This window comes from Lynx canadensis, chromosome F1 (assembly GCF_007474595.2).
Source record: "Lynx canadensis isolate LIC74 chromosome F1, mLynCan4.pri.v2, whole genome shotgun sequence".
NCBI lineage: Eukaryota > Metazoa > Chordata > Mammalia > Carnivora > Felidae > Lynx > Lynx canadensis.
Window position 1 is genome coordinate 14,371,468 of NC_044319.2, and position 24,828 is coordinate 14,396,295.

The 24,828-nt window shown below is 37.0% G+C and overlaps 1 protein-coding gene across 4 annotated transcripts in view; it reads left to right on the forward strand.

The window, feature by feature from the left end:
• DNM3 (dynamin 3) overlaps nt 1-24,828 on the forward strand; it is a 551,444-nt gene that overhangs the window by 425,563 nt on the left and 101,053 nt on the right. For all 4 annotated transcript variants that reach the window (XM_030302287.1, XM_030302289.1, XM_030302290.1 and 1 more), the window contains one exon: nt 22,376-22,487. In XM_030302287.1, coding sequence (XP_030158147.1) covers nt 22,376-22,487 — 112 coding nt within the window. The remainder of the gene's footprint in view (nt 1-22,375; nt 22,488-24,828) is intronic.

Below are 24,828 nucleotides of genomic sequence, written 5' to 3' on the forward strand. Positions count from 1 at the left end.
ACAGAATGAGACAAGAGGAGTAGTTCAATCCAAGCTGCATTAATTAAGCTGTCCTGAAACACTGTTGTGAATGGGCTGAAAGGACGTGGAAGTGTTATTCCACATACGAAGACTGGAATACTGGACGTCATAGTCAGAGACAGAAAATTGTGTTCAAAAATTGCAAGTTTTGTTTCTCTGGACAGAGGTGATTGATACACAGAAGTTCTGAAAACTTTGTATTTTCTCTGTGTGTGGTGATGGAAAGGGAGAATGTTTTAGCAGAAGTAAGTAATGGGAATTTTTGAAGCTGGTCTGAAGAGTTTTGGAGCTAGGGAGCAAGGAACTCCTCCAGATTTTTAGAAGGGAGCTGGCAATCATATGGAGAGGAATTTATCTATAATGAACCACGATGGGACCAAAAGGAGGTGAGGTGAGATACACAGAAAGGAGCCGGGGAGGTTATAGAAATGTTCAGAGAAGATAAAATGGCAGGGTCCCAGATGAACCATCCACTTGAAGTTGGGTTTCTTTTCTCTGTGGTCCACAAATAGCAAATCTCAAGAGGAGAGTCACCAGGAAAATGGTACCCAATTTGAGATTTGGTAAGCCCCCTAATGTTAGTCAACATCCCCATTTTCCTTAATGTAAGCATGCTTAAAACATGCCAAGCTAGAAGGTGACACATTCCCTGGGTCAGCTCTTTGCTCCCACAAAGTGGTTTGGAGCCGAAAATGTTGGTGCATATTGTTTAGCACTGTAAATTAATTTGTAGACAGCTATTGTCTTTAATATAAACAATTATTATTCATTTTTTAAATGTTTATTTATTTTGAGAGAGGGAGCACAAGCAGGGAAGGGACAGAGAGAGAAGGAGAGAGAATCCCAAGCAAGTTCCACACAGCGCAAAGCCCAATACGGGGCTTGATCTCTCGACCATGGATCATGACCTGAGCCAAAGTCATCAAGGGCATCAAGAGCCAGATGCTTAACCCACTGAGCTATGCAGCGCCCCACAATTACTATTCATCTTAAACATATATTAGCAAGTTTAATCATAGTATCTTATGAGTCAAGCTGGTTTGCAGACCCAACTCCATAATTTACAGTTCTGTTCTTAAATGTTAGCTTTTTTTTGTTTGGCAGTATTGTGCTTGTTTCTTCCTCACCGATACTTTGAAAATCTAATGTGCTTTTTGATCATCCCATTTCCTTGCTCTGAAATTTTAGAATTACATAGTAGTGTTGGAATTGAAAGGGACCAAGAGATATCATATTTCACCTCTAGGCAAAACTATATCTAAAATATATTAGCAAGATGAGAATCTGTTTTACTTGCCTCCATGACTATTTATCCCAGGGTCTTTACCAAGCTCAGGGCACAGAGATGGAGAAGCAGGAGTTTGTGATTGATCCTGTCCATTGTTCATCCTCATTGCTTAAATTCTGTTCACCTCCTTCTTACTTACTTTCTCAGTTACATCATGGGGAAATTGCTTTGTGAGCTAGTAACTTTCTCCAGGAACATTTGCATTTGAATAGTAATTCCTACCAGCAGGATGCTAAATGCTCTGCATATATCAAATCCCTAAATACCCTCTCAGATAGTACTCCCCTTATTTATCAACAAGTAAATTGAGGCTCTGAGAACTTGAGTAATTTGGCCAAGTCACAAAACTAAAACATAATTAAAAAATTCCAGAGTTTGAATTTCTCTGATTCCAAAATCTATGCTCTTTCTGTCACATCGTGCAGATCTTGTAAAAAACCTAAAGCTCTCGGGGCGCCTGGGTGGCGCAGTCGGTTAAGCGTCCGACTTCAGCCAGGTCACGATCTCACGGTCCGTGAGTTCGAGCCCCACATCAGGCTCTGGGCTGATGGCTCAGAGCCTGGAGCCTGTTTCCGATTCTGTGTCTCCCTCTCTCTCTGCCCCTCCCCCGTTCATGCTCTGTCTCTCTCTGTCCCAAAAATAAATAAAAACGTTGAAAAAAAAAAAAAAAAAAAACCTAAAGCTCTCAAGACTCCAAAGAATGAAACTGCCAGAAACATTGACTGGTAAAAGTTTTGAGAAGGGATAAGGATATTATGGGTAGGACATAGCTGCTAACTTACTCCACATATTAAAAGTCTCTCTGAATTTATTGGGAAGCATCTTTTGTTAGACCGCTGGGGTGCTAGGCTTAACTCTACTTGGAGATAGTCTCAGATGCCTTATTTATAAATACAGTTCATCCTTCTTATCTGGTAACTTCACCCCCAGTGGAAACCGATATGTGTCCCTCAAATGGAGGGAGAAGAAAAGTACAGTCCTCCAACCCCTGTACCCCAAGAGCTTCTGCGGCTGTCTCAGGCTTTAGCCTTCACCTTTGGGTCAGACCTGTTTTTATGCCTACTCAGCTCCAGCAGCATGGCATCATCGGTTTACTCCAGACTTCCTTCCTTCCCAGGTACTAGCCACCTTAGATCCTTGGTAGCCACCTAGGGAGATCTGATTATCAGAGGTTTGTTTGAATTACCGGAAAATTCTTCCTCATGTCTCTGGGCCTTGTTGTTAGTTTCCTTTCATTTTTTTCCCTCAGTGGCAATGGCTAAAAGGAAGGGGCTTCATACTTTTGACCAACAGTGCTTTGCCTATTAGGTTCATCTTCCCTGGCCTTTTAACTTCATCTGCCTCTCTTTTAGTTACTTCGGAGGCTCCCCCCAGCTCCTTCATGAATGAGCCACATCTCTTTAGTTGGATTCCAGAATTGGGCACAGTGGTTGGCAAGACTTGACCAGTAAAGAGTACAAGGCAGCACCTACTTGTATTCTTCATAACCAATTCCCTCTTGCTACTTCCTGAAGCCATTTTAGTTAATACTTTCTATTCTTCTAGGAAACCAGGCTCACCTTGTTTTTATTGAGACAGAGTGGGTCATTTTCTGAGTTTAGCAAAGAAAGAGGTAAATTTCACTAAGAAAGAGCTAAGCTGTCTTCTTCCCCAGCTAAAAAGAGATCTGGGGTTGCCTTTGTGTTCCTGTAGTTAAAAAAAAAAGCACAGTTGCTTGTTTTGCAATAGGTTTTGTTCTGTGTTGCATGCAATTTTCTCTTTTTTATCTTTTTTTCCCCCTTAAAATTAAATCCAGTAAAATGTGAAAGAAAGAGAAGTGCAATAATCTCCACAGCTGCTGAGTTTTCCTGGAAGGCAAAGACATCTCAATTTTAAAGTTAGTCTTAGAACATGAAATCATGGTTCTTTGAAACAGCTGTCTGGTCAAAAACTTCTTTGTAGTGTACATTTTTAAAGAGCAATTTTTTAAAAACCACTAGGAGCTTTGTAAAGATTTCCTTTATCTGGGTTATGAATTATTTTTGGTCTTTTGAGTAATTGTTAAAGTGATGACACTCACTAGAATAAAACAGATGTCTGTTTTTTGTTTTGTTGTTCAGGAGGAAGAGGGAAATGCCGTCGGGACATTAGGATTTACTTGATACCTTGACAGTGGAGTCTAAATAATTGATTGCTAGTGTCTTTGCATTCTGTTCACTATCAACTTTTATACATAGTGCCAGAATACAAGCAAGGGAACTTGTCCATCTTAATCATCATGTGTCCTTCAGGGCCTAGCACGATTCCTGGCACATAGCTTCTCAACAAAGATTCATTAAATCAATCAATAAATGAATACTATAAGTGCCATTATATAGAATGACATGTCGTGTAACCAGATACATAATTCACCCATTCTTCTGTTATCTTTTATGGCGATATCTGGAAAGGAAGTTTTCCTTAATACAGACTTTGAGGTTGAAAGGTGTATTTCAAAGTCTCTCTGGGGCGCCTGGGTGGCTCAGTTGGTGAAGGGTCCGACTCTTGATTTCGACTCAGATCATGATCTCATGATTTGTGAGTTCAAGCCCCAAACTGGGCTCTGCGCTGAGGATGTGGAGCCTGCTTAGGGTCCCCTCTCTGTCTCTCTCTCTTCCTCTCTCTCTGTTTCTCTCAAAATAAATACATAAACTTAAAAACTTTTTTAAAAATCTCTCCTGTTATTATCAGTCCGTTATGGGTCTTTCACCCATGTTTTGATATAAATCACCTCTGACATTGTTTATATTTTTGCCAACTCTTGGGAGTAATAACTTTCATAAATAGAAAGCAGTTATAGTTCAAATCAAAGGATGGATAAGTAGGGCATTATGGGAGCACAAAGGAGAGAGTAATGTCGGCAATTAATGCTACCTGGGAGAAGACTCAGAGGAGGGAACGTATGAGTCAAGGCTGCAAGGATGGGGGAAGTTCTCCAAATGGCGATGAAGACAAGGGGGCAGTGGTAACATGCGTGGGAAGGCCCGAAGGGTGAAATGGCATGCGATGGACCCCTGGCCATAGAACCATTACCATCACCTTCATCACTGTTGTCATCATTATCATCACCACCACTTTCTGCTTAAACGTTTCTCTTTCACTCAAGATACAGGTTGCCATTGAAGTGCTAGATTTTTTCCAGTCTGATTTATTTTCTTTGAAGAGTCACTTCTATCCATTATGCTGAGTGTACCTAAAATGGCATCCACAAACAAGTCACTGAATAGCCAAGCTTCCTGCAGACCAGATCTTTACAAACTGTTTGCAATAAGAAGACTGACGTGTGTGAATGGATTTGGGGACTTAAACAATTGTATTTGATTTTCACTGTACACTGCTCACCCTAATCCTGGTCTCACTGAGCGGGAACCAGTGAGGTGCTGCTGAGCCAGAATGTGGGCAGTGCTGATAGCCTGGGGAGGGCCAGGGTGTCAGAGCCCATCTCCCGTGGCCCTGTTCACAGAGCGGCCCAAACTTCCCCAGTGCACCCAGGACATCTTTTTTTAGCCTCAGACAGAACAGAGGCCTGAAAACCTTTTTTTTTTTTTTTACATGATAAAGATACATATAAAACTTTCCAAAATAACTTCAAGGAACTGACTTTGATAGAACTTGACATCATCATCACCATCATCATCATCATCATATCAACAAATAGTCATTTAAAAATAATTTGAAAGGCTAATTTTGTGGAGAGCCATTATGTAAAACCATTCATACCACAACCATGCCAGCCCCTTTCGTTTTTTTTTAAATTCCTTCTACCCTGTTCACTTTCGCAGTATCTCCATACTGATAAATTTACACCAATATCCTCAGCCTAATCCTAGGTTTTAAGAATTCTCATCAAACTCTCTGTAGGTGTTACAAGGCTAGCATGAATTCAGAACTCCATATTATCTCATAGTTGTTGGGGTTTTTTGTTTGGTTTTTGGTTTTTGGTTTTTGGGTTTTTTTTTGGTTTTTTGGTTTTTGTTTTTTTGGCTTATTGATCAACACTCTGCCTTCTGGAATCAGGTGTCACTTCTCCTGTGTTGTTGGTTCCTCATAAATCTTACTCTTTAGATCTTTCAAAATGAGTTCTTAAAAAATTCATATAACAATAATTATTATTAGTTATTCAGTAACTCAAATGAAAGGTCCCACAGCGGGTGACTCTCAAATAACAAATGCTGAAGGGAATGAGGCCAGGCTAATGTAGACTGGGCAGCAATCTTTCCTAGCCCATGATAAGGCATGGCGTGGAGGGGTCAATAGCCACTCTATACTTATTCCTCAGATTTTAGAAATGCTGAGCTTAAGCAGATCATTATTACCACAACCTCTTCTGACCTAATAAATGAGACAGACTGAGAATAATTGTGGTTCTCTCTCTGCTTTCTTCACCAGTTGCCTTTTATTCCCTTCTAAAGTCTTTCGTTGCTCTGGGCTAAATGAAGTTTGGATTGCAACAACAATTTTTTTTTTAATGATATTGTAATACTGGCTCATTTGCCTGCTATTGGTTATGCCCAAGTGGACACAGGACCTGTGGCTGTTTGGTTGTTCTCCTATGGGAAAAGGCTTAACGAAGCTAATAAGCTGTATTAAAATAAAATAAACAAACTCACATGGCACCCAGCATCACAGCCACATGTAGTATGCTTAGTATTCATTATCCCGAGACACCAGTTCCACATCCCCAACTGCCCACTGGGCATTTTCACTCCTAAGGCCTTCTGTCACTTCCTGTTTAACCCATCCGAAACCAAATCCAGTACCCTTTCTTCAAAGCCACTCCTCACTGTTGGAATTTTAAGGGGTCAATAAATCGCACACTTTTCTTGCCCTCTCTAGTTTAAATGTGCTGTTGTTGCTGTTCTCAGAGGCCCAGGAAACAAGCAGATAAGGCATGAACAAACGGCTGGAGATCTGTGGCCACATGTCTTGCTAATAGTTCAGCCCCCAGCCATCACAGCCCCAGCGGAGCAACCACAGGCCTCCACCACAGGGCAGCACTCAGCACAGCTTCTTGGAACGGGAGAGAAATGCATGTGTCCTGCGGGCGCAAGCTTGCTCAATTTCTCTTTTATAACTCACTAATCAAACCAGTCAGTTCTCCTCCTCTTTTGGGGAGGAAACAATGAAGTCTGGAGAAAAGAGGCCAGGAGCCAAAAACCCTACAAGAAGCCAGGAGATCAAGTTCCCACTAACAAGTCACTGCAAACCTTCCTATTTTTACTTTGAATACCTTCTTAATTTATGTTACATCAGCATTACATTAGCATCTGGGTGTGAGGAAGAATATTTAGGTATTAAATATTCTACATCGTAAGAATTTCCACCGCTTAGATTGTAATCTGCCTTCTTTATGATCTTTTTCATCATAAATAAGACCCCACACTTACAACCAAAACTCACACATTTAGCTCTTTGCTCATGACTGTGATTAACGCTGACACAGACCTGGCGCTGTGGCCATTGGCAGCCAGAGAAAGTCAGGACTGGTGGTGACTCAGCTGATTCTGCAGCTGCACTTACAGTAAATGTGTTTTGCAACGCTCTTATGTGTTAAAATATTTTTTTCCTTAAAAACTAAAACAAAAATTTTTTTCAAATTTTAATTAATTAATTAGCTCTTTACTATGTCGAGAAAAGGAAGTATCGAAAGACTGACTATCAAGTCAAGTCAGGCTAAAGGAACTTGTCCCTTTGGCAATGAATCATAACACTTTGAGTCAATAGACAACAGCCAAACTCCAATTTAAAATTGCTGCATTGAGGGGCATCTGGGTGGCTCAGTCCGTTAAGCCTCTGACTCTTGGTATTGGCTTAGGTCATGATCTCAACCTGTGAGCTCAAGCTCTGCATTAACAGTGGGGAGTCTGCTTGAGATTCTCTGCCTCCCTGTTTCTGATCTTTGAGGCTGATCTTGAAAGCCAAAGACAAATATGTTTTATTTTAATTTTTGGAATTCTCTCAAGTAATTTATTTTTATTTTTATTTTTCAACATATGAAATTTATAAGACAAATATATTTTAAGGAAATGAAGGGCTCTAAGCTATTCAGTCATTGGTGGTTGCTTCAGTAAGCTATTCAGTCATTGGTGGTTGCTTCAGTCATTCATTCCTTCATGCATTCACAATTATTTACTGAGAATATTCTATGTACTGGGTGCTATACTTAAGTTCTGTGAACAAGAGAAATATGTTCTCTGCTCTCGTGGAATTTACAGTACAAGGAAGGAGACTGATAGCAAATAATTACTTACTTACAACTGTTAATGACAACTTCTGTGAGAATTTACAATAGAGTGACCCCAGCATTTGGGGAATTTAGGAGTGGTTAAAGCTAACACTAGAAGACTAAAAATAGAGACTAGGTGAAGGGAGAAGGGACGATTGTTCCAGGCAGAGTAAACAGTATATACCAAGACCCTGAAGTAGGAAGAAGCTTTGTGCGCTCATGTAACTGACAGCTAGAGTCTAACATGCAAGAAGTCCAGGTCATTTACCACCCTATGGGCCATTTTGAGGTTGGTGGTCTTTATCCTAATGCACTGAGGAGCCACTGATGAGGTCATGTTTGACTGTAGAATGGAGACGAGGAATGGAGCAAATACATAAGTTAGGAGGTTTTGCAGCCATCCAGGTGAAAGGTGATGGTCACCTGGACGTACACAGAGGTAGTGGAGATGGAGTAAAGGAGGTTTATTAGGGGGTGCACTGACAGAAGTGATTGCTTGGAAATGAGGTGGGAAAGAAAGAGATGTCAGAAACGACACCTAGGTATCCAGCACATGCACCTAGGTGGGAAGAGATATCATTTACTAATACCAGGAAACTTTAGAGGAAAAAATCTAAGAGAAAACCAAGATCTGAAAATAGAAATATCCAGAATGCAACTATAGCTTAGAAGGGAACTCTGGGATTTGTGAGTGGTCGGCTTATACATGGTGCTGAATGCAAGTGGTCTCTTGATAGAACTCCTTATAGAACATTTTTTTAGGAAAAACCCTACATAGTCCTGGTAGCTGGATTTTTGTTCTTTTGAGGTATAATTGACATATAACGTTACATTAGTTTCAAGTGTACAACATAATTATTTGATATTATGTAACAAAGCGATCATAAGTTTAGTTAACATCTGTCACCATATATAGTTACAAAATATTTTTTCTTGTGTTGACAACTTTTAAGATTTATTTTCTTAGCAACTTGCCAATATGCAATATAATATTATAACTATAGTCACCATGATGTGCATTACATCCCCATGACTTATTTATTTTATAACTGAAAGTTTGTATCTTTTGTCCCCCCTACACCCATTCCCTGTGCAGAGGAATATATGCTTCCATATCTTGGCTATTCTAAATAATGCTACATTGAACACGGAAGTGCATATATCTTTTTTGAGTTAGTGTCTTCATTTTCTTTGGATCAATTCCAGAAGTGAAATTTCTGGATCATATGATAGTTCTATTTTTAATTTTTTGAGCAATTTCCATACTGTCTTCCATAGTGGCTGCAACAATTTACATTCCCACCAACAATACGCAGAGGTTGTCTCTTCTCCAAACCCTTGCCAACACTTATTTCTTGTCTTTTTGATAATAGCCATTCTAACAGATGTGAATTGTTACCTCCTTGTGGTTTTGATTTGCATTCCCCTGATAATTAATGATGTTGAGCACTTTTTCATGTGCCTACTGGCCATCTGTATGTCTACTTTGGAAAAGAATTCAGATCTTCTGATCATTTTTTTTAATGTTTATTTTTGAGAGAGAGAGAGAGAGACAGAGTGCAAGCAGGGGAGGGGCAGAGAGCAGGGGAGACACAAAATCCAAAGCAGGCTCCAGGCTCTGAGTTGTCAGCGCAGAGCCCTATGTGGGGCTCTAACCTATGAACCACGAGATCATGACCTGAGCTGAAGTCGGATGCTTAACCAACTGAGCCACCCAGGTACCCCTCTTCTGATCATTTTTTAATCAGATTATCATTTTGTTTTACTGCCATTGAGTTTTATCAGTTCTTTGTATATTTTGGACATTAATCCCATACCAGATATATGATTTGTGAATATTTTCTTCCATTCAGTAGGTTGCTTTTTCATTTTGTTGATGGTTACCTTTGTGCAGAAGTTTTTTAGTTTGATACAGTTTTGTTGTCAAATCCAAAAAATCCTTGCCAAAAGCAGTGTCAAATAGCTACCTACAACCCATGTTTTCTTCTAGGGTTTTAGGTCTTGCATTCAAGTGTTAATCCATTCAGAGTAATTTTTGTGTGTAATGCAAGATAGTGGTCCAGTTTCATTCTTTTGTATGCAGCTGTCCAGTTTTACCCACACCATTTAGTTAAGTCCTTTCTCCTCATTGTATATTCTTAGCTCCTTTGCCATAAACTAATTGACCATATATATGTGGGCTTATTTCTGGGATCTCAGTTCCTCTGTTCCATTGATTTCTGTTATCTTTAGGCCAATGCCATAGTGTTCTGATTGCTGCAACTTTTTAATATAGCTTTGATCAGGGAGCGTGATGCCTCTAGCTTTGTTCTTCTTTCTCAAGATTGTTTTGGCTATTCAAGTTCATATTTTTAAAAATTTTGTGACATTCAATTTCCAAATATATTTTTAAAAAGATTTATATTTTCATTTATAAGTGAGATTGGCTTATAGGAACATATCCCAAAATTTGGTCTTAAAAATGATAAATTCAAAGAAAAAAGGATCCTAGGGTCAAGTGAGTTTGGTGAGTCATGCTTAACAGGTTTATTTCTTGGAGATTTATAATGTGTACTGGTCTGTTAATATTTCTGACATGACCTGCATAAAAGTATCTTTCTCTTAAAATTTGGAAAGAAAGACCAATAAAACTCTCTGAGATCAGAACTATTTTGAATAAAAGTTTTAATTTTGTTTCCAATTTATCCTGTGGATATTGGTCAGGTAAGCTTTTATAATTATGATTTCATATTGTTTTAGAAATTATATCCAACATTGATACTTTATAAATCCACTATCATAAAAGTATACTCAACATCTCTAAAAAGTTTAATCTTCTCTTTGTTAAATCATATGTATCATCTCTAATTTTGATTATTTTTATCTTATATTTACTATATATGACAGAGCTGTTTCATTGTTTGATTAATCAAAGAATAGACTCTTAAATTTATCAATGATAGTTTAATTTTCCATAATTAGGTCCTAACTTAACTATATCCTGTATTCTGCTTTGATTAGTTTTCCAATTTTCTAACTCCTTAAAGTCAATGCTATGTATTTTTGCCTTTATTTTTTAAATAATAAAACATACATGAATGTGATTTTGCCTCTGAATAAAAGTTTGGCTGCATGTTCTGAGTTTCAATCCAGTGAGTACTGTTATTTTGTGTGTTTAGTAAATAATGTCTATTATAATTTTGAGTTGCAATTTGACACAAGTTTTGGGGGAAGCTTTACTTTATTTTAAGTGGTTTTGTGGTTTAACTTTTATCATAATTTCTACTTTAACTGGAAATTTTATCATAATTTAACTTCTATCATAATTTCTAGTTTTAGTGCAGCGCTTTTTTATCTTCAGTACAAGAAATCAGGAATATTTTCTGTAAGATATAAAAATTATTCTGAGCCCTATTTTATTAAACTAGTATTATTGAATTCACAGGTTTGATTCTTAATTTATGATAATGTACCATCTTGGTATCATTAATTCATTGTCAACAGTCTTTGAAGTATTTTGGATGTTGACAAACGGCCTAAATAGTAGCCAGTCAGCCAACAAATGTTATTAAGTACCTACTGTATGATGTAAATGCCAGAAATACACTGATGAACATTTAAAGTTCCATTATTGAACTTATATTGCAGTTGGAGGAGCATAAACAAGGGAAGATGAGGGTTGGAAAGATAAATCAGTGGTTAAAAGTTTGAATTTTTTCCTACTTACAGTGCACAGTCATTGGAGGATTTTAAACAGTGTGGGGATATAATATATGATCATGGTGGCTTCTTTGTGGAGAGTGGAGCAAGAAAGATATCAAAGAGATGTCATCCAAATGAGAGAAGATGGTGGCTTAGATATAGGAGTCTGTAAAGATCTGGAGTTATCTTCATGTCAGTAGTATTTAAGGTTCCCAGATAGGGAAGATCACCTTGGCAAAAGCACAGATTGAGGGAAGTAGACCACTGAAGGAGCTTGGGGCACTCCAGAATTTAAAAGTCTAACAAAAGAAGAGGAGACATCAGAAGAGATTAAGAAGCTATAGTCAGTGATGTAGAAGTATGGAAGTCAGGAAAGTGTGGTATTACAGAAGTCTTGAGAAGAAAATGACTGAAGACAGAGGGAGTGGTCAATATATCAGATGCTGCAAAGTAACATGAAGATAGGGAATTGAACATTTGCTGTGGGAAGATGTAGATCACATGACCTTGATAAGACCTGTATCTATAAAGTAGTAGGATCACAAATCTCACTGGGGGGAATTGAGGGGGAAATGATAAAGGAGAGAATAGAGAAAATGATTCAAGATAACTCAAGGAGTTTTGCTGTAAAAGCAAATAGAAATGGGGGCAATTCTTAGGGTGTGGAAAGGGTCAAGAGAAAGTGTGTGTGTGTGTGTGTGTGTGTGTGTGTGTGTGTGTGTGTGTGTGTTTTAAGATGCTTGCTATGCCATATGAATGATCCAATAGTAGAAAAGAGGCAATTGTGGAAGTAAAAGAAAAAGGGAATGATTGTAGGATGTTCATAAAGACATTAGAAGAGAGGGAACTCAGTATATAAGTTGAGGTTTTGGCCTTTCCTTGTACAAGAGAAAGACAGAGTCTGTGGTTGCAAATGCAGGTAGTCTGGTGTATTTGGTGGAAAGAATATAGATCATTCTCATGAGATTGTATATGTTTTTCCTATGAAGTATGAAGCAAGATTATCAGCCAAGTGTTATGGCAAAGGGCATATTATAGATTTAATGGAAGAAAAGTTATGTAGTAATTATCTAGTATAGTGATAAACCATTTTGACTACAGAATTATAGTAGGGAGGTCTGGGAAAGTTAGGTGCCCATTTGATATTTGTAGTTATAAATTTGGAGTGCAATAAGCACAATTGTATAGTTTTTCTCTTGCATTATTTAGAAACCTGGATGTAGGAACTCAGTAAGGAAATAATTCAGTCAGAGTTTTATTAGGTAAGTAAAATGGTGAAGGGAAACACAGGAAAGGGAGTTAAAGGTTTGCAAGATAGTAGTTATAGTACTGAACTGAGTCTGCACAGAAGTAAAGACATAAGGAACCTGATGATGAGTGGGAACATGATAGATCAGTGGGTCAGTAAAAGCCCACAATGGAGGTGGTTTTTCAGATTTTCAAAAAGGATGACCAAACGGAAATTTTGATTGATGAGTTTGTCATCAGCGCCCTGCTCTGCAAGTTGATAATTAATTGTAAAATTGATAGTTAAGTATTTAGAAAGGAAATCAGTGGTCAGTAGGAACTTGCTTCGAATCTTAAAAAACAAGTTGAGCCAAACTGACTTCAATTTTTAATAGAATTTAGCAGATATGTAATTAGATCTTGATATACTCTTTTGGAATATACATGAGAGAAAATAGAGGGACATGACTTGGTAGTGTAGTACAAATATGACGGATTTGTGATTAAGTGTCATTTTACTGTTGATACCAATGGGTACCAGTTAGCAGAACATTAACTCTGGCATGGGATCTTTTGAGGTCTGTTTAGTTCTATAGTATATCTTTGATAATGACATGGGAATATTATGTTATTATAAATATACAGATAATACAAAATTGGAAGAATTGTGAATCTGATAGTTGCCAGAATTGTAATTCAGAACATCTGAGCAAATTGGGAAATGTGCCAGACTAACCAAATGAAATGTAATAATGCCAAATATAAATTATGCTTTATGTTTTTTTTTAAAAGTCTGTATGTATTCAGTACAGGAGAAGTCTGGTTTTATAGGAGGTCAAGCCCAAAGGACCTAAAGGCCGTGAGAATAATGAATAATAGTAGTTTTTGTATTGTGTATATTTTGCTTGCATATTTACCTGATTCTGGGCACTGTGTAAATAAGCATGTCACACTTGTAACCTTATTTTATTATCATTATAAGCCTGAGATGCTATCTTCCCCATTTTATTTTATTTTTTTTTAATTTTTTTTAATGTTTATTTATTTTTGAGAGAGAGAGAGACAGAGCATGAACAGGGGAGGGGCAGAGAGAGGGAGACACAGAATCCAAAATGGGCTCCAGGCTCTGAGCTGTCAGCACAGAGCCCGACGCAGGGCTCGAACCCACAGACCGTGAGATCGTGACCTGAGCGAAGTTGGACGCTTAACCGACTGAGCCACCCAGGCGCCCCAATCTTCCCCATTTTATAGATGAGTGCATTAAAACTTAGAGAGGTTACCTTACCCAGTGTCATATAGGATAATTAATGGCACAGTCTGGATTTCAACAGGTGTTTTCATGGTCTTTACTATATTCTGCTACATGCTATTTGCTTACATTAGTAAAAGTTTACTGTCCAGAAAGTAGGGGAAAATTCCACCAAATTTCTTCCTACCATCTGGATAATATTGTATCAGGAGATTTGTGATCAGTTGTGGGCACATCATTTTCAGAAAGTCCTTTTTAAATAGAGCAAATCCACAGAAGGGTAATAAGAGTGTTGTGTTATCTAGAAATGTCTTCATATGAGAAACATTTGAAAAAATTGGCAGAAAGGTCAGCTTGGAGACTTAGAAGACTTGAGGGACAGATAATATCTGGTCCCAGATGTTTAAAGAGCTGCCATAGGTAAACAAATTAAACTTTATATTTTTAATACCTAAAGACATTCTTAGGACATGTAAATGAAAGTTATACATCTAATCAAAACACGGACCCATCATGTGGTCATGTTCTCTTCAGTGTAGCACTTAAAAACCTTTTACCTATGGGATAAAATTTCTCATGCTCATTTTTAATGTTGAGGTAACTTTTATTTTTCAAACTATAAAACACATAGTTAAGCTTGATTTCGTAGTGAAATCATTCAGAAGCTCATATCTGCATGATGGTAGTTGAAATAGACTAAACAAAAAAATTCAGTCAGTACAAATTGCTGTGGGTTATCTATACAGCTACAGCATGTGGTGAGAACCTGGAAGCTACATCCACAGAATTTATGAGACTTCCAGTAAATCAGCTCCGTTCAGTGTTTTAGACCTGTATCCAACTCTTCTTGGATGTCTAGACACAGCCTAACATGAGGCTTCAAAAATGGGTAAAAATGAAGCAGCCAAAGCCACCAGAAGCCTTTGACCCTCTTCTAATGTTTCAACCAGATAATTATTTTCCCTCTCAAGAATTTGGCTATCCTTTGAGGGAAAAAAAAAAAATCAAGATTTTTCCATGTGAAGAGCCCCTGAAAGAAAATACTCTGGAGAAAGGTCAATGACAATGGGCCAAAGCTGAATTCTTCAGATCTGCTTAGAGAATGTGGAAAGTCTGCACCCTCGCTACTTTCTGTGCTTTCCAGCTGGCCAGGAACCCCCATGGCATTTGTCCAGATTTGCCTTCCCCATACCTTTTACATCTTAAAGGGAGTCATACTGTGCAGTGGAAATGCCTCAAATGGAAACTTAAGGAGTAGCTTAAAAGCTATGGTAGAGGTAATTAGAAAATTAAAAACTGGTGAATTTTGATTTCTATCAAGATAATCTATTACCCTTTCTGCCCTGTAGCAAAGATACGACCTTTCAAATTTTTCAACAATACGCCTTCGTACTTGGAGACTATATTTCCTTTAAATATGTCCCACTTTTAATTAAAAGTACTCATTCTGCTGGTTGTGCTTTGTCCCTTCAAACTTCTTTATCTTAGGTTTTCTGTGGAAAGGTAAGGATTCTATCAAACATTAAAAAGTTGGTTTTAAAGATAAACACAGTCCAAGTTCATTCCATAGTTCATTCGTTCATTCATTCATTCATTTATTCATTCATTCCATTCATTTGACAAATATTTGTTTTGCGGAGGCCATATGCCAAGGACTGTGGTTGGCCCACATTGTGCCTTTTGTATTCTATGTGATCTTGACTTAATCTCTTTGAATCTCAGTTTCCTAACTGTAAAACAGCTCTGTTACCAACTTTGCAGGGACTAATGGAGTTTAAATGAGATGACTTCTCTTTTTAAGACAGTGAAAAATTAGAAGCTTCTCTTTTACCCTTCTCCATCCATTGCTATATCCAAAAGATCATATACAACGGAGATGGAAAGTAGCAATGTTAATCAACTATTTGCAAAACACATAGGAGCGAAATGGATTGAAATGTTATGAGTAACCACTGCATGCTTTATCTTGATTAAGAAAAATGGAGCTAAACAGGAAGATAACGAAAAGAAACTCCTATTCTCCTTACTGAATCAATGAAAGAAATGTGGATACTGTGCCAACACAAAATCCAAATAGCCAACTCTACTTTGAAGCCAATTCAAAAAGTGAATCCAAGTAAGAATTTACAAATGGGGAAGTCCAGGTGGAAAATGCCTGATGATAAATATTTATTCAAGTTAAACATATAGAGCTCCATTTAAATAATTGCTTAAGTGTAACAAAATAAAATACTAAAACAAAAACAAAAAGATTCTTAAAGAGATGTGAAAACAATAATTCAGAAATAATATTCTAGGTCAGTATTTCTAGGTAGATTAGCAAATGCAGGAGATAAAGTGGCAGGAAGTAAATACTTCTAAATTCCTCAAAAAGGAATTTATATATATTATATTTATTTATATTTATTTATATATTAATATTAATATTTATATATATTTATATATTATATACAACTTATATATATTATATATATATAATTGAACTCAGGAATGATTTGGAAGACCTAAAGATAATTAGTTTCCAAAGAAAGAAAGAAAGAAAGAAAATAATCATTTACTTGTAGAAATGAAAGCCACTAAAAAAATATAGAAGCCAAAAAGACAGTTCATTAATCAACATATGCAACGGAAATAGTAAGGAGCATTTATCAAAATGACAAAACTAAAACCAAGCATACAGCAATGGCAAGAAATAAACATGATTCAAACTTTCCTAATCATAGGCAGTGCTTTTCAGATTGGGATGAAAAATAAAACCCAACTATACTGTTGGCATTTATAACCAATGTATCTTTTTTTTTAAAAAAAATTTTTTTTTCAATGTTTATTTATTTTTGGGACAGAGAGAGACAGAGCATGAACGGGGGAGGGGCAGAGAGAGAGGGAAACACAGAATCGGAAGCAGGCTCCAGGCTCTGAGCCATCAGCCCAGAGCCTGACGCGGGGCTCGAACTCGCGGAGCGCGAGATCGTGACCTGGCTGAAGTCGGACGCTTAACCGACTGCGCCACCCAGGCGCCCCCCAATGTATCTTTTTTAACAGTAAAGCAAATGGATAAAAGTAAAAGAAGGGGCAAAGATATGTCAGGTAAATGGAAATTAAAAGAAATCATTCCAATAGACAAAAAAATGTCTTAATGAAATCAGAACAAAGAATATCACTGGCACAAATGTGTAAAAATGCCCACCCCCTTAGCAAAAATATTAAACCTTGATGGAAAATCACTTTTATATTATAAAATTTGTAAAGGTATTTTAAGGATGATGGTCAGTATTTTTATGGGTGTGATGATATTCATTATTCAATAAATATTAATTGAATACCTACTAGCATTGGTCACTTTGTAAGACCTAACAACATAGAGTAATCAAAACAACACAGTCAAATATGACTTTCCATTTATGAAGATCTTATTTTATGTTATTCATTAAGATTTTTCCATTTTCTTAATTTAAAAAATGTATTCCTATGTTGTCTATAGGCTTTCTCCTAACATGAATGGAATATTCTCCCATATCTAAGTTATTGGAAGTATAGCCTAGTAGTGTTTTGTAAAAGCCACTTGGGTTTTGAGTTAATTTTGGTAATTTATATTTTTTCGAGTATTATTAGTTTCCTTTAGGCTCTTACTTTTGCCATAGGTTTTTTTGCATATAATATTTGATTTTTTCCATCTCCTCGATTATTTGTGATTATGTATCCTATCCTTTCTTATTTGTGATCTTGTATACTTTTGTTTTCTCCCTTAATTAGTGTTATATTATCTATTTCTAAGGGGAAAATTCTTGTGGACGTCTTTATCTTTTATGTTATTTTTATATTTCCTATTAATTTTGGTTTTAATCTATGTTAATTCCTCTTCTTGGCTTATTTTTTATCATAACTTTATAATCCCCGTAGATGAATATCAACTCTTTTTTGAATATTGACTTTTTTTCCTCCTCTCTCTAAATGATGAAAATATTTAAGGCCTTAAGTTTTCCTGTAGCCTTCACTGTGTTCCATTAGTGTTTATATTTTTTATTGCTTTCTAAATAGTTTGTAATTTTAATTTTGGTTTCTTCTGTAATACAAGGATTATCTAAGAATATGTTTTAAGGGGTTTTTTTGGTCTCTTTTTTTAGAAATTCTTTTTTTTCTTTTTCTTTTTTTTAATTTTTTGATTAAAGAATGTGATCTATATAATCTCTCTTTTTAAAAGTTTCTTAAGGTTGGCATTGTGTATGTGTGTAGGTGCAAGTGTAAGAGTGATTTTTGTAAATGTTTTATGGCTAATGAAAAATCTTTATCTTCTATCTGCTTACTTACTTTGGTCCATTACATTTGCACAACTTGAAAACAGTCATTTTAGTTTTTTTTTCTATATTTATATTTTAACTAATTGTATACATATAATAACTACAAGTTCATCTTGCAATTTTAATAGCATTTGCTTCCTTTCCTTACCTACTATGTAACTTGGTGCAAAAAAGGTTTATGAGTATTTTCCAGTCTTCACAAATTGTGTTTTATACTATTGTGTAATAATATTTCTATTAATTCTGTTTAGTGCTTTTAAACTACTTATCCTGTTCAGTACTTTTAAATTCCATCTTGTCTGTTATTAATATTGCCATTCTTGAATTTGTATTTCTTTGTTTTGTGCCTGATTTCTTTCTGCCTGTTTCTTTATTTTTCCAAATAATATGTAACTTTTATAAACCTAATTTAACTGACTAGCTGAAAGAATTCAGTCTACTGTCATTAATTTCATAATTAATATACTTAAATTTATTCCTGCCATCTTATTAAAATTTCTTATTTTGTTACCTTTTTTTAATTTTTTTTACTTGATCAAAAGGCTATTAATTTCTCCTTTTTTTCTGTACTTTTTATTTCATTAACATTTACATTCATCACCAGTGCATAGCCCTATTATTCCATGAGGTAAATTACCAAATATTTCTCCTCCAAACCCTTCCTTCTCCTACTTCCCCCCACACCCACTTTTAACAGTGAGACCCCTGGGATCCCTTTGCTGCCCTACTCTCTGCGCCTGCACCCATCAGAGAAGACCTGGGGAGCATTTTTTATTTCCTCCTACCCTCCCCCAACTTTTAGACTATTTGAATTCCTGTTGCAGTGTGTCTCTTTTACTTTAAGAGTCTTTCGTTAGCCCTTACACTGCATGTTCTCAGATGGGCTATCATTATTTATTTTTATTTGACTCCGTGGATGTCGCCAGTGCTGTTGCTCACCACTGTTTTTCTCCTCTTTGTCTTCTGTCATCTTGAACACGCTCTGCGAGTTCATTTGGTGCTGTTGTAACTTCATCCCTGCTTAGGCAACTCCCACAGGTGAGGTGTGTGGTGATAGCCCAGCCAGTTGTAGGTCTCTGCAGCCTCTTAAGAGTCCATGACTGTTACTTCATTGCCTTCTACCTTTTGAGCGTTCAGTCAGTGCCAGTCTAATTCTTTCTTCTTTCTAAGCAACTTGCTGTCTCTTTACAGAAGACTTGAACATGTTTTCTTTATCTCAGAGCTCAAGAATTGTATTAACATATGTCCGTGTGGTATCTTTGCTCATCAGGTATACATGAAACAGCCCTTAAAATGTGTAGATTCAGATCTTTCTAAAAACCAGGATAAGATTCTTTTATAAACAGTAGTTTCTTTTTCTAATTATTTTTCTCCCCTCACCTTCCTTTTCTTTTTCTGAATCTCCTTTTATTTACAGGTTAGATGTTCTGGGTCTTTCCTCCACACTTTCATAACTTCTCTCTCTTTTCAGTTTTTAAAATTCTCCTACTAGATCGTGAACCCTACCAGTTCTGGTTTCAACATTCATTATCCTCTCCTCCATCTACTAAATATTTTAACTTAAAATCTTTTGTCTAGTTCCAGGAAGTTTTTTCTTTATGTTGTACTTCTACCTCTTCAAATACTATTCTTCTGCTTCCCCTGACAGTTCTGTATTGATATACTGTTCTGATTTCTCTCTTCATTCATGCTTTCTCTGGCTATTATACCTCCTTATTAGATGTCCTTTTATTTTCCTTTGTTCATTGTGGCGCAGGTCCAACTGGTGGATACTTCAAGTGGACTGGTCCTATGAAGGTGGGAGGGCACAGACATCTCAGTCATCATGGCCCAAAATATGCAAGTTGCCAGTTACCCATTGAGACACCAGGAGGTAGCCTTTCTTCTGCATTAGGGTAGAGAAAACTCAGGCACACCCAGGATCCTGTGATCATTGAAGGACAGCCCTACCAAAGAGCTCCTACGTGCTGGTCCTTGCCTTAGACTTTTCTTGCTGTGGCCCCACAGCTTTGTTCAGCACAGAGCAAGAAAATACAACTATCTAGTTCACACCCTCTACCTGAATACCAGTCCTGATATCTGCTTGACTTAAGAAAAAAGGATGGGTTTGACCTAAGTTAGAAGTGGAGAGGAAGCAGAGCACAATTAAGTCATCATCTTTCCAGAATCCCCTGGGAATAAAATAATAAACATGAAAATGATACATTCCCTGTCCTAATGTTGCTTGTGGGCTAGTTGGAAAGATAGACAATAAATACATACATACATACATACATACATACAATAACTCCTATAATTCTGAATTCACAACTGTAATTAATATATGAAGGAAAGGTGAATAGAAATATGATCTGAGATTCCAAGAAAGAATAAGCATTAACTGTGCAACGAGGGAAGAAAAAAAGAACTACAGGCAGAGAGCAGTGTATTCAAAGACCTTGGGAGTAGGCATGGCACATTTGAGGAAGCCAAAGACAGTCAGCATGGCTGGAGCAGAAAAAGCAAAGGAGAGCAGAGTGTGAAAAGAAGCTGGAGAGGAAGGTAACAGTAAGGGGCCAGACTGCAGGGTTTTATAGGCCATGATAGAGTATAGTCCTTCCCTAAAAGCAGGTGACTAATGGAGCGTTTTACTCCATGGGTAAAAATATCTGATTCACATTTTCAGGGGATCACGAGGATTCAGTGTGGAGAGCACTCCACACTGTTTTGTTTTTGAGAGAGAAAAGGAGAGACAGAGCACAAGTGGGGGAGGGACAGTGAGGGGGGAGACACAGAATCCGAAGCAGGCTCCAGGCTCTGAGCTGTCAGCACAGAGCCCGACTTAGGGCTTGAACCGGCGAACTGTGAGATCATGACCTGAGCTAAAGTCTGACACTTAAACTTAACCGACTGAGCCCCCTCAGGCGCCCCAAGTGTGGAGAGCAAATTTAAAGGAGCCATGTGAGGAGGCTACTGTAATGTTTGAGGGAGGGTGGCAGTGAGATGGTGGTCAGCGTACAGGAAGTACACTTTTAGGTGGTTTATGAAAGAGGGTATAAGAGTGTGGAAGGTAGGGAAGTCAAGTTAAAATCACCAATTCAGTCATTCATGTCAATGTGCCCTTGAGATACTCAAGTGGAGGAGTCAGTAAACACTGTGAATCTAGGGCAGTCCTGGGCAAAAGAGATAAATTTGTTAGCTATCTGAGTTTCAGTATAAACTAAGGCTCTTAGGCATAAGTGAGAATACCTTGGGATAGAATAAGAAGAGAAAAAGACTTTAAATTTTTGTATACCACTAATATCCATGTAAATTGGATGATCTCTGCTGGAAAGGTGATTGATAATGCATATGAGTATCTTAAAAAATGACTGTAATTTTGATCCTGTAACTTTTTTATAGGAAGCCATCCTCAGAAAATAATATTAGTAGATGTGAAAGGCTTATGGATAAAAATACTTAAGCATTATTTATGATTATAAAAAAAGAAATTACTTAATTATCTAATATTTAAAGAGGTTAAGTAGATTATCATACATTTATATTAATGAATATTATACCATTCTAATTTGATGTTTATGAAGATGTAATGGCATAAGTAAATGGCCATAATGTAATAATAGTAATAAAGACACAAAATTGAGAGAGAGAGAAAGGGAGACAGAAGTGGGTAGAGGAGACCTCAACTGTGTGAAACATTGATAGAACAAGAGTATAAAGAAATGTTTATCTATCAACAGTGGAAAATGGATGATTGTCACCATTTTTAGACTTTTATCTAGTTTCCAAATCTTTCTAAATGGGCATGTATTTCATCTTATGTATCCTTTTATTGTTAGGAAAAGAAAGAAAATTACAGGATTGTCCCAGTTGTAAATATGCACTTTATAGGCATTTCACTCTGTTAAATACTGGTTGATGTTTTGTTTTTTCTTTTCACAGTATCGATGAGCCTTTCTGTTTTGAATCGAATTTAGTGTTTTAAGTTTGTAAGATTATTGCCATACCTTTTACAGTTTTATGAGCCATTTAGACTTATAAAATAGTTTCAGAAAATTGATTAATCACTAGGCAACAGCAAATCCATTCCCCTGGAACACCTCTCACTTGGCATCCAGTGTGTCATATTGAGAGCATTTGCGTTTCCTTCACTGCTTATTGCTTAGCAGTACAAGGGGCTCTGAATTCCTTAAAGTTTAAAAAGGATTATATAATAATATAGGAATGTGCTAATTATTTTAAATACAGTGAATTGCTTTTGTTTTCCTCCAGTGACTGTCAGAGAAGTATCCACGTGGACTGTCATTTGTATCATCGTTGTCTGCAGCGATATAAAATCATTTTGAATTTGGTTCAGAACTGAAAGTATGATTTTTTTTTAATTCCAGGAATGTATACAAAGACTATCGCTTCCTTGAGCTGGCATGTGACTCACAGGAGGATGTGGACAGCTGGAAGGCATCTCTACTAAGAGCTGGGGTTTATCCTGATAAATCTTTAGTAAGTTGCATATAACTATTATTTTACAATTATGAACCATGTTTAAGAAGACATAATTCTACATACTGTATACTGGAGAAACTAGTTCTCTTTTGACTTAATTCGCTTCATATTTCTTTTTCTCCCTTAGGTTCTATTTTAAGAAGTTTATCAATATACTTGTTAGAGAAAATGTCCTACTCTGCCATAAAACATAATATATCCAATCTCAGACACAGAGAGAGTTTCTCTGTTTTAATTTAAAATTTTATTTTCCTTGTATGGCTTTTTTATGGTTTTCCACAGTTGTCCCAGTAGTCATATAGTGGATTATAACATTCTTCATATAGCCATGGCATATATATCATGTCATAACACTATTTCATAGACTTAAAAATATACTTATTTTTATAAAATTCCTTTCACTATGTCTATAGTACCTGAATCCAAAATTATATCTGCATTCAAATTCTGATTAATGGCATTTGGAGTGTGAAAGAAGAAAAACATTATATCGCAATTCCTACTTATCTTTGTAAATACACTTCAAGTATTTGAAGTCACTTCTCTCGTTCAAGTTAATAAACAGAATTTGTTTGGAAAACGTCTGGATTTAAATTTCAAAAGTCCCACCCAACATATGTACACACACCATTAAGCAGACTCTGCGAATGAGTGGCTCTCACTGCTTACTCACTGTTCCCCTTGAGATGCTGCACTATCCAGGTGCCTGCTCAGGACAAAAGTTCAGAGACTCAGCCTTGGGGATTTAGTCCAGCTTGACTTTTTGGTGCTTACTTGGCTCTAGATCAGTTTATAGGACAAGTCAGGTCATTTCTAGGCCCCAAATACGAAGAGTCTTCTCAGGAGAGCCTGAAATATGGGCACCGGTGGGGGGGGGGGCGGCGGAAATGAGGCGTCTCTAGGGGAACTTTAGACTTGACCACATCCCTGAGGTTGCATTGGAATTTAACCAAGTTCCAGAGGTAAGTGATTGAGGATTTATGCCAAAATGTTCTTCTCATTGATGTTATTTAGCTCACACATAGACCTCTTAACCCTATCCCAACCTACCTTTGTCTGGTTAGCACCTAAAACAATGACCCTTCCCCCACAATAACCCTATGCTCTCCCATGTGAAGTGCAACAAGCCCCTTTCCTAGTGATATCCAAGTACAGAGGTATCTATATGATTTCCATAATTGTCCAAATTTTATCAGTTGTGTACATACATATTTACATAGCTATATGCTACTCTAAAAACTGCACATGAGAAATCATTTGTAAAATCAGAGTACCACTTCTACTTTTGTTGTTAATTCTGATCATTTCTTATTACTCTTCCCTATCCATTGATGGTAGTGTGTTCAATTTCACAAACATTCTGTATTAAAAATGGACATATACTTAATTTTTAATTCATTCATTCCACAAAAGCGTATTGAGCACACGCTTTTTGCCAGGCACCACTCTAGGCAGTAGGGCAACAGAGGTGAACAGTAAGGTCGTACCCCCAAGGAGCAGACATTAAACAAGTGAATGGATAACTGTATAACTATATAGTGGGATTTTAAGAGCACGATACAGTCTGTAAAAAAAATAAAGAATATTAAAGGGACAGACAGTGAGAAAAGGGCAGGCACGCTTTATTTTAGTAAAGATGATTAGAGAAGGCCCCATGTGAAGAGTTGAGTAAATGAAATGGAAGTCTGAAGAAGAATATTTGTGGAGAGGACTAACAAGTGCAAAGCCAGCTCAGTGTCTTAGAGGAGCAGCAAAAAATCAGTGAGTACGGAACACAATGAGGGAGGACAGAAGTGGTTGATAGTTTCCAAGAGAGTGGTCAAGGGCAGATTGTATTGGCCTTGAAGGAAGTGGTGAGCATTTGATTCTATTTTGAGTGAGATGGGAAGCCATTAGAGGGTTTCAAGCCAGTTAGTGACATAAGATTTACATTTTTAAAAGTCTTATAAGGCTGGGTACTATGAGAAGGTGTAGAGCATGTGTGTTCAAGCACAGGCTTTAGGGTCAAACTACCTAGACTGAAATTCCAGAAATTCACATAGAAGCTGTGAGATCTTAGGAAGGTTACCTAGCTTTTTTAGGTTTCAAAACTCCCATTTCTAAAATGGAAATAGCAAGAGTCCCCTATAGCTTGGTTGACAGGATAAAGTGAGAGAATGCAGGGAAAGCACTGAATATGGTGGACACAAGCAAGCACTCTTTTTTTATTTATAATAATAATGATGGTGGGGCACATGGGTGGCTCAGTTGGTTAAGTGTTAGACTCTTGAGATTGGGCTCTGTGCTAACAGCATGGAGCCTGCTTGAGATTCTCTCTCTCCCTCTCTCTCTCTCTGCC